Raw genomic sequence first — 10,515 nt, 5'->3', positions numbered from 1 at the left:
ACTAGAATGCAAGGTCAGTGAAGGCAGGAATGGTGTGCTTCCTTTTCTTCTTGAATCCCCAGGGTCTAGTCCAGTCCATGACCTGATATATGGGCAGACCTGGAAACTATGAGGGACTAAGTAGAAGTAAGTTTACGGTGGAGAAACTGGACAGACGCTGCCTCACCCAGGTGAGGAAGGTCAGCGTCACTGGTCATAAATCATGTTGATGTGTACCCTTGATGTGACGTTATAGCAATAGCACTTTACCTCTGTAGAGTATATTCCTCCCTGTAACCTATAGCCTCAGTCTAATCATGAGGAAAACATCAGACAAATTCCAATAATGGGGCATCCTGCAAAGATTTGACCAGTACGCCCCGCCCCAAAACTGTCAAAGTCCTCAAAACTGAGGAAAGTTTGAGAAACAGTCATAGCCAAGTGGAGCCTAAGGAGACGTGACAACTAAATATAATGTGGTATCTTGGATGGGATCCTGGATCAGAACTAGGACATTAGGTAAAAGCTAAGGAAATCTGAATAAACTATAAAGTTAAATGGATATAGTTTCATTCATTTTAACAAATGTACTAATGCAAGATGTTAATAGAGGAAACTATGTGGGGCAGTATACGGGGCCGTTCAATACCGTCCCCTCAATTTTCCTGTAAATCTAACATTTGAAAAGTCTTTTATTAAAAAAAAGTGGCCCCCAGCGGCTTCCGGCCCCCACCTCCCGGAAGCAGGGGAGGGCTCTGCCCCTCACAAAGATGGCGGCCGCCGGCCTCGCGGGAAGGTCCGCCCGGTACAAAGATGGCGGCCGCGGCGGGGCGGAAGCGGAAGCAGAGCGGGCGCTCGAGCTGGCGCGGGAGGCGCGGGAGCGCGGCTGGGACGCGGGTTCGGGCATGAAGCTGTGCCGGGCCGCGCTGGGCGTGCTGCTGCTGGCGCCGCTCGGGGTGCGGGCGGTGGAGCCCATCAGCCTGGGCCTGGCCCTGGCCGGCGTGCTCACCGGCTACATCTCCTACCCGCGCCTCTACTGCCTCTTCGCCGAGTGCTGCGTCCAGAAGCCGAACCTCAGCCGGAAGGGTAGGACGGCGGGCTGCGGGCCGGGCCGGGGGCGGGGCGGCGGTCGGGGCCGGGAGGGACGGGGCCTGGCTCCTGGGCCGCGGCCGCAGACGGACCGGACTTTGGCCGCAGCCGGAGGAGGCGCGGCGCAGGTGGGCCGCTCCGCGCAGAACTGGGCCTGGACGGCTGAAACTTGTGCGGGATTTTTCTCCTCGGCAGCCGATCCGGGAAGGCGGGCGGGGACTTTTCCGGCGCCGACAGTGGTGGCCACAGCGCAGCCCTCTCCCTGCCCGGCCGCGGCCGGAAGGAGCAGAGCTGGGGCTGGGGGCGCACCCCGGGGGCGGGGCGGTGGAGCCGGGGACATTTCCGGGAAGGAGCCTGGCTCCAGGCTTCAAAAGGCGCAGGACAGCAGAGGGCGGGCCTCCCTGACCCGCCGGACGCCTCTCACCGGGTGCTGGCAGCTGGCTTTGCCGGCCGTCATGTGAGCCCATAAACTGGGCTCAGTTTTGCTAGCGGGGCCCCCCAACTGCCGCCCTGACTGGCTTTGTTTTTCCCAGAGTTGCAGAAGGATCTGAACAGCAAGCTGTTTGGGCAGCATCTTGCAAAGAAGGTCATCTTAAATGCTGTGTCTGGCTTCATGAGCAACGCGAAGCCCAAGAAACCGCTCACCCTCTCCCTGCACGGCTGGACGGGCACCGGCAAAAATTTCGCCAGCAAGATCATCGCGGAGAACATTTACGAGGGGGGCCTGAACAGTGACTATGTCCACCTCTTTGTGGCCACACTGCACTTTCCGCACGCCTCCAACGTCACCTTATATAAGGCAAGGGCAGAAATTTGAAATCCTTCCTGGACGGCACTGGGTTTGGGGTTTCTTGGTTGTGGGATGGGATCTGGGGGTTCCATGTTGAAATGAGTGAGCCCTGAAAACGGCTTCGTGGGTCGGTTCTTTGGAAGGTGTGGAAGTTACAGAGCGTTTGAGATGCTTGGAGCAAAGACACTATCACAGCTTTGCGGTGGTTTCTGAAAACTGGCCCAGTGTGATGCTCAGTTTAGTCAGTGGGGTGATAGGATTTTCGAGATGGACAGGATCAAATCCAACGTAAAACTCATCAAATCTAACTCATTTTGTAAAAGAGGAAACGTTTATAGAGAGGCCTTAAGTTCGTTCAACTGACGAGTTGCAGACAGCTTTGACAATTTATCTTGCTGACAGCCTGGCTTGGCGGCGGACACACCTGGATCTGAGTCCTAACTCCCCCTCCTTCCAGCTGTGTAGTCTTGGGAAAGTTGCCTGACGTGTCTGAGACTCAGGTTCTTCATCTGTGAAATGGTGGTTGTGAGAATTCATTGAGCTCTGTTGGTCAAGCGTGTGACATGTGACCTGCACATGAGCGTTCAAATCAATGTTAACTCTCATCTTTTTAAGTCTGTGTCACAAATCTGCAAGGTGAGCAGAATGGTCAGGTATTTGGCCCTCACCTGAGTGAATACGTTTTCCCTTCTGCTTGGGTGAGCATGAGGGTCACCAGCGGTCCAGGGGTGCCCAGGATGCGGGACTTTCGGGGCTACAGCTGGCAAACTGCCAGGCAAATAGGGAGGGCCTGGTCATCCTAGGTAGCATTCACTCTTCCCTACTTAACGGCTGTATGACTTTGGGCGAGTTACTTAATCTCTCTGTGCCTCAGTTTCCTCATCTGTAAAAGAGGGAACACAATAGTAACGACTCAGATAAGTTTGGGGAGATCACAGTAAAATGTTATGTGAACTGTGCTTAGAACAGTGCCTAACCTGTGTGAGTGCTCAGTCCGAGTCCTCTGTTATCGCCTGTAAGTCGGGCACAGGGTGGGAAAACCTTGGCTGTTGGAGCCTAACAGGTCTGAGCAAATTCTTGTTAGAACAGTGACTTGCTCTGTGGCCTCAGGCAAGTCCCTTCAGCTTCCTAAGGTTCCTTCTCTGTGAACAGGCCGGTCCATCCCCGCACAGCAGAATTACTGCTTAGGTTAGATCCATGCATGTGGACGTTGTAACCATCACCGTCATCATAGTAGCCAAGCAAAACTGCAAATCATAAGTCAAGACCTACACTGACTTCCGCAGTCTTCCTCAGAAGACAAACACCTGCCCCCCCCCCCACCCCCTCCTCACTGTGTGTTGGAGGGCAGGTGTAGGAACACATCATATAGAACCATAGCTCAAATTTCTGATGGAAAAGAATCTTATCTCCTTACCTTCATTGCTTAGTATTATAAGTGCCTAAATATCTTCTTATGAGAATGTTTCTGTTTAGGCAGATTCATTTCAGAAACCTACAGGCAGGGGGCCAGCCTGGTGGCGCAGCACTTAAGTTCGCACGTTCCGCTTCCGCAGCCCAGGGTTTGCCAGTTCAGATCCCAGGTGCGGACCTATGCACCGCTTGTGAAGCCGTGCTGTGGCAGGCGGCCCACACATAAAGTAGAGGAAGATGGGCATGGATGTTAGCTCAGGGCCAGTCTTCCTCAGCAAAAAGAGGAGGATTGGCAGCAGATGTTAGCTCAGGGCCAGTCTTCCTCAAAAAAAAAAAAAAAGAAACCTACAGGCATTGTTCCAGAAACTCAAGAGTGTTACCCTTGCCACACTCATCTCCAAACGTGTGTGCTCTCTCAAGTTGAGTTGCCTCGCTAAGTGAGCTGCACTCCTGACTGTCTCCATGTCCGGGTTAGAGCGCTTCCCCAGGCCACTCTGAGGACTGGATGAGAGCAGAGATCATTTGGTCTCTGCCTTCTCCCAAGAAGGCTGCCATAAATGAGAGATATATTAACGCCACCATCATCAGTGTGATGTCTCACAGTACAAGAATTATAATCAAAGCATGGGGCTTTGGAACCAGGCAGGGTGGGGTTCAGATCTCAGCTCTGCCACGTACTAATTTTGTAATCTTGGGCAAGTTAAGGTCCCTGTGCCTTGGTTTCCTCATCTGTAAAATGGGTATGATCATGCCCACGCCCTGGGGTTGCGCGTGCAGAGTTCTTAGCCCAGAGCCGCACACAGTGAGCGCTCTGTGAACGCAGCCTTTGTAGAGCAGCCGTTGTGTTGACGATGCTCACGCTGGTTGTGTCAGTTGCACTTGCTGAGAACTTTGTGTTGGCTTTTCCCCCGTGTAATTCAGGATCAGTTACAGTTGTGGATTCGCGGCAACGTGAGTGCCTGTGCGAGGTCCATCTTCATATTCGATGAAATGGATAAGATGCATGCGGGCCTCATCGATGCCATCAAGCCTTTCCTAGACTATTATGACCACGTGGATGGGGTCTCCTATCAGAAAGCCATCTTCATATTTCTCAGGTAAGGTCGGCGCTGGGACCTGATCCGAGAGCCATGAGCCCAAGCCTGTGGGCTTCAGGAAGAAGCCCGTCCTTATCCACTGGAATTATTTTGCAGCAATGCTGGAGCAGAAAGGATCACAGACGTGGCCTTGGATTTCTGGAGAAGTGGAAAGCAGAGGGAAGAAATCAAGCTCAAAGACATGGAGCACGCCTTGTCTGTGTCGGCCTTCAATAACAGGAACAGTAAGTGGCGCCACTAACCCCTCTTGTTTGTGATCCCGCGTCCCTGAGTTTTAAACCGGCATCGCCACCACCTGGGAACTGGATAGCAATGCAAATTCTCAGTCCCTTCCTTAGACCCGAGTCAGAATTCCGAAGACAATCTGTGCTAACAAACCTCAGGGGACTTACGCAAAGTGCTGTTTTAAAGAAAGAGGGAAATTGTGTTTTTTGTGGGTTTTTTTAAATTAAAAAAAACTTTTTTGAGGACAATAAGCCCTGAGCTAACATCTGCCGCCAATCCTCCTCTTTTTGCTGAGGAAGACTGGCCCTGAGCTCACATCCGTGCCCATCTTCCTCTACTTTATATGTGGGACGCCTCCCACAGCGTGGCATGCCAAGTGGTGCCATGTCCGCACCCGGGACCCGAACTGTTGAACCCCAGGCTGCCGAAGCAGAACGTGCGCACTTAACCGCTGCGCCACCAGGCCGGCCCCAGGGAAATTGTTGATCATGAAGATCTTGAAAGTTAGTTCTCTGTGTTTTCTTTGGCTAAATCATTGTCCTTTGTAGAAGAAAAGCAGCTGGTTGAGCAAGGCAGGCTGGTGTGCCTCTGAAGGAGGAGATGGCCCGTTGGGTCCCTTTCTCTCTGGGCACTGCCCTAGAACTCTGAGGTTCTGTGCCCGAGAATAACAGCCGGACAGTAGTTGGGCCCTGGTTCTGTACTGGGCACTCTGTGAAGCACTCTTTTATATTATATTATATTTCCTTTGATCTTCACTAAAACCTCATGGGGTAGAAACTATTATTGTCTCCATTCTGCAGATGAGGAAACTGGGCTCAGAAAGAGATAGCAGCTTGCCTAAGGCCACACAGCCTGTTACATGTCTCTGATTCCAGAGCCCGAGCTTTTAACTACCGAGCTCACTGCTTTTCTAGTGAACTCACACACACACCTTTGACCTTGATCCCTTAGAGGTGGAAAGCCGCCAGGATGGAGGCTGACTCACTGAGTGACACCCGGGAGCCATGCAGGTTGACTGTGACCCAAGGCTTTGCTCAGGTTCATTCTTGAGATTACAAAACAAAGGGTCTCCTTTGAAACAGATCTGCCAGGAAATTCATCCCACTGCAGCTACGTGTGCACTATGGGGTATTTCAGGTCAGTTTGTGCAACTGGGGTATTACTGATGAAAGACAAAATGTTTTGTGCTGTGTTGAGTAGTTCCTGGGCCAAAATGCAGGGCCTCGTGCCGCGGGGCCTGGAGCTGAATGCTGCCGCCGAGGCTGCTTGCCTGGGACCCGCAACCCAGGGCCTTACAAGGGGCTTCCGGGGTGTTGCCTCGAAGTCAGGCAGACCTGGCTCGGCCGCCTCCTGACTGGCCGCAGGCAGATGGCTGAACTCTCCCCTCATTCTCTTAACAAACACTTAGCGAGCACCCACCAGGCGTCGGGCACTGGTCCAAGAACTGGCGACAGCAGTGAAGAGGAGCAGGAGTCCTTCCTCCTGGAGTTCACATCCTAACGATGATAAATAAGAAAGGACGGGTGTCCCGTGCTGCTGTGTATCTGTATCTGTGGAGAGAGAGAGCTCCCTCCCCAACAGGGAAAAAGTAAAGTAAGGGTTTGGGGGGTGTGAGGACAAGAGAGTCAGGGAAAGCTCACTGTGAGGGTGAGCCCTGGGCTGACCTGAGAGTGAGGGAGCAAGCCGTGTGAGCCCTGGAGGGAACAGCACGTGCAAGAGCCCTGAGGTAGCAGTGTGCCTGAGGTCACTGGGGCTGGTCTGGGATGGACAAAGAACAGGAAGTTAGTTAAGAAGCAAGATTTGGGGTGGGGCCAAGGTAAGGCCTCGGGTTTGACTCTAGGTGGAAACGGGAGCCCCTGGGGGGTCTTGAGCTGACAGTGACAGCATGGGACTTCGTGTTAACAGGACTGTGCTGGCTGCTGGGTAGAGAATAGCCTGAAGGCGGCGGGGTGGGGAGACTCAGGAGAAGTGTGACAACCCAGGGAGAGATGCCGGCGGCCTGGACGGGCGTGGGAGTGCTAGGGTGGTGTGACGTGGTCAGATCAGGATGTATTTTGAAGGTAGAAACAATAAGATTTTCTAAAAGAATATGTGTGGGAATGAGGGAGAAAGACAAGTCAAGGATCTGGCTTGAGCCACGGGAAGGGTGGCCCAGCCCTTTAGGGGACCAAGTGCAGGAGAGCAGGTTTGTGGGGAAGGGTGGGAGATAAAGACGAGTGTGTCCCGTGAGCAGTGACACGTGTTCGGTGAACGATGACACATTGGAGACGTCCTAGCAGAGATGTGGAGCAGAGGGGCCTTCAGGCTGAGGACACGAACTGGGGAGTGGTCCCTAGCTGGTTTTTAAAGCCACAGACTGTCTGAGGTCACTTGTTACACCTGAACACTCTTCCTGGGTCTTTGTGCGGTCAGGTCCTTGTCATTTAGGCTCTGCCCGGAGGTCACCTACTCAGCTGGCTCTGCCTGAGCACCCTGGCTCGTTACCTTATGTTGTCCTAGCCTCATCACTCCATCTCAGTGTTCGCAGCCCGAGCGCTCGCTGAAATTGTCTGTTCACTGGCTTGTGGGGTGGCTCCTCAGGTGTCAGCCCCATGAGGGCAGGGTCCGTGTGTGCCTGGCTCCGTGCTCTGTCCTCAGGGCCCACACAGTAGGCCTGCAGGGAAGAGCCGACCCGCTTGTTGCTGCTCAGTGGTTTGACTGTTGTTTCCCACGGCCCCAGCCTCTGCCCCATCCAGACGAGCAGACATGTACTGAGCACTAGGTGTGTGCCAACACTGTCAGGAAAGAAAAGCATAAACCCCAGTTGTGATATTGGGATTTGTAAGGAGAAATACATACTTGTTCTTCATCCCTGTTTCTGGCACAGAGCTCCTAAAACCCTTGGAATTTTCTAAGTGATAAGAGCAGTAAAGGTGTGTGGTGTTCACAACAAAGCCCTTTCCACCGCAGCTGAGTTCATGTTAATGAGGCGACTTTGGAAAGCACCTAAGGATGGGTGCTGGTTGCCAGGGGAACCCACCCTGTGATTGGAGGGTTGGAACCTTCAGTCCCACCGCCGGACCTCTGGGGAGGGGCTGGGGGCTGGAGGTTGAATCCATCGCCAGTGGCCAATGACTTGATCACCCGTGCCCGTGTGATGGATCCTCCATAAATCCCAGAGGCATGGGGTCGGAGAGCTTCCAGGTGGTGAACGTGGAGATGCGGGGAGAGTGGAGCTCGGAGCGTGGAACCTCTGCGCCCTTCCCACGGTCCTTGCCCCCACGCATCTCTTCCATCTGGCCTCCTGAGCTCTGTCCTCTATAGTAAACTGATAGTCCAGTAAGTGAAATGCTTTTCTGAGTTCTGTGAGCTGCTCTAGCAAATTAACCAAACCCAAGGAGGGGGTCGTTGGAACCCCCCAGTCAGAAGCACAGATGACAACCTGGACTTGAGATTGGTGGCCGATGTGGAGGGCAGTCCTGTGGGACTGAGCCCTCAACCTGTGGGATCTGACAATGCCTCCAGGTAGATAGTGTCAGAATTGAGTAGAATTGTAGGATGCCCAGGTAGTGTCAGAGAATTGCATGGTGGTGTGAATAAAACACACACATCGGAATCAGTGTCAGTGTCAGACCAGAATTAAGCACACGAATTATGCAGCAAAGTGCAGGAGAGCAGGTTTGCATGGAGAAATGCTGGGTGTGATCGGGCAGGTGCTGTATCCTCTTAGAGGAGGGAGCGGGTGTGATCTCTCAGGAGCTGTGAGGTCTCAGAGGAGGGAGCAGGTGTGATCCGGCAGGTGCTGTGTGGTCTGAGAGGAAGGGGCGGGAGTGATCCAGCAGGTGCTGTGTGGTCTGAGTGGAAGGGGCGGGAGTGATCCAGCAGGTGCTGTGTGGTCTGAGAAGAATGGGGCGGGAGTGATCCAGCAGGTGCTGTGTGGTCTGAGTGGAAGGGGCGGGAGTGATCCAGCAGGTGCTGTGTGGTCTGAGAGGAAGGGGCGGGAGTGATCCAGCAGGTGCTGTGTCCTCTTAGAGGAGGGAGCGGCTGTGATCCGGCAGGTGCTGTGTGGTCTGAGAGGAAGGGGCGGGAGTGATCTGGCAGGTGCTGTGTGGTCTCAAGGCCCGGGCATCCATGAGAGGTTGTGTCTGGGCCCGTGCAGAGCCAGCCCCCATCCCGGGGAGAAGCCATGACAGAGTTGATGCCCCGGAGCCCGGCCGCCGCAGAGCAGTGTCTGCACGGGCTCCTGCCCTCAGGGTTCTAGTTTGGTCCCTGCAGAATGCTCTGCAGGGTTGGGCCGCGCTCGCAGCGGCAGTGGGTTGCCAGCCTGTTGCTAATCCAGCTGCTGAAACTCCCATGAGTCACAAGTTTCCAAAATAAAGGTGTGTCTGTCTGGTCCTTCCCTGGGAACTTGTCTCACCTTTCGCTGTCTCTGAAACTGCCAACCTGGGGGCTGGTCCCCTTCCCACTGCCTCTCTGCCTGTTCCCGGGCCCCCCGGCACTCTGCGTGGTGGGCCTCTGTCCCACTTGAGATCTTTAAGGCACATCTTGACAGGCCTCCCCTGAGCCCACAGCATAAAGGTGTCCCTTCCCACTGTCCCGTCACTCTGCCCTTTGCTTTCATAGAAGCGTCACAGCTCGTGGTTCCTTGGTGAGGCCACTAGCGATAGCCGCCTGCCACGTGAGCTGGGGAGCTCCCTGAGGACAGGTGCGGCTCCGTCCCAGGGTGGGCGCGGTGACACCCACTTAGATAGTGTTGGGTGGGCAGATGGACAATGGATGAACATTACCTTTTTTTTTCCCAGGTGGCTTCTGGCACAGCAGCTTAATTGACCGAAATCTCATTGATTATTTTGTCCCCTTCCTCCCCCTGGAATATAAACACCTGAAAATGTGCATCAGATCTGAAATGCAGTCCCGAGGCTATGAAGTTGATGAGGACATTGTAACCAGAGTGGCTGAGGAGATGACATTCTTCCCCAAAGAGGAGAGAATTTTCTCTGACAAAGGCTGCAAAACTGTGTTCACCAAGTTGGATTATTATTACGATGACTGAAGCCGGAGGCCTTGCTTCGAGCTGGAGAAGGAGGAACGCCACCCGACACCCTGCATCGTTCCCGCACCTCCCCTCCCTTCCCAATCGGTCGGTCCCGGCAGGAGTGAGATGGAGTCTTCCTGTTCGACGGAGGGACTTCCCTGGGCCTTGTCTTCATCCGGGAGCCTGCAGGCCACACGGCTTGCAGATGGCGGGCGCGGGACAGCCCCGGGCCTTCGGAGGATGCAGCCAGCTTCCGGCCTGCCACCAGGCCTCATGATTTTTTAAAAATCATGTTTTAATTTGAAGTGTTTCTGTTTCAAGGAAGGACGAATAATTTTACTGAAAATGTGATGACTTTATTTAAAATGATTTTTAACATTATGAGAAACTTTTCAGACTCTTAAGTTGTTGGTTTTGTGTGTTTTCTTAAGTTCCCGTGATAACATATACCATGATGTCTTCAGTGCAAGACAGCCCAAGCCTGAGGCCTTGGCATGTGTTCTGTAGGACGGCCTCGCTGGGCCCGAGGCTGGAGCAGTGACCAGAACTGTCAGAGGATGACCATCGCGAGGGGCAGTGAAGGGGTAGACAAAAGGACAGGTACGTAAGAGGACACGCTGAGACACCCGGCAGATAACCCTAAATGGGCTCCATCTCAGTAACACTGAACTGTGGGAGCGATCTTAGTAACATTGTAAACGTTTGTTAGAAACAGTTTCTTTCAAGAGAAGTATTTCCAGCTTGTCACTTGCCAGTCATTCAGCTTGCCATATTTTTTAAACACCTTGCTCATTTATCATTAATTTTTGTTAGGTTTAACCAGAACTCCCAAAACCTAGGAAAGCTTAGCTGCCCTCAAGGATGCTGAGAACACTCGTTTGACTTAAAAATGCAAATAGCTACCGTTT

The 10,515-nt window shown here is 53.4% G+C and overlaps 1 protein-coding gene across 2 annotated transcripts; it reads left to right on the top strand.

The window, feature by feature from the left end:
• Window positions 1-741: 741 nt before the first annotated feature.
• TOR1A (torsin family 1 member A) lies at window positions 742-10,011 on the top strand. 2 transcript variants are annotated; one of them, XM_070596907.1, is made up of 5 exons: window positions 742-1,065; window positions 1,602-1,867; window positions 4,193-4,368; window positions 4,465-4,592; window positions 9,375-10,011. In XM_070596907.1, the coding sequence occupies exons 1-5, from the start codon at window positions 750-752 to the stop codon at window positions 9,623-9,625; spliced, it is 1,137 nt and encodes a 378-aa protein (XP_070453008.1). In that variant the 5' UTR covers window positions 742-749; the 3' UTR covers window positions 9,626-10,011. The 2 variants fall into 2 exon arrangements, with proteins under 2 accessions (XP_070453008.1, XP_070453009.1); XM_070596908.1 differs by having other exon boundaries at window positions 789-1,065; window positions 9,472-10,011.
• Window positions 10,012-10,515: the final 504 nt, after the last annotated feature.

Source organism: Equus przewalskii, chromosome 26 (genome assembly GCF_037783145.1).
Source record: "Equus przewalskii isolate Varuska chromosome 26, EquPr2, whole genome shotgun sequence".
NCBI lineage: Eukaryota > Metazoa > Chordata > Mammalia > Perissodactyla > Equidae > Equus > Equus przewalskii.
This window is presented reverse-complemented; position numbering and strand designations above follow the sequence as displayed.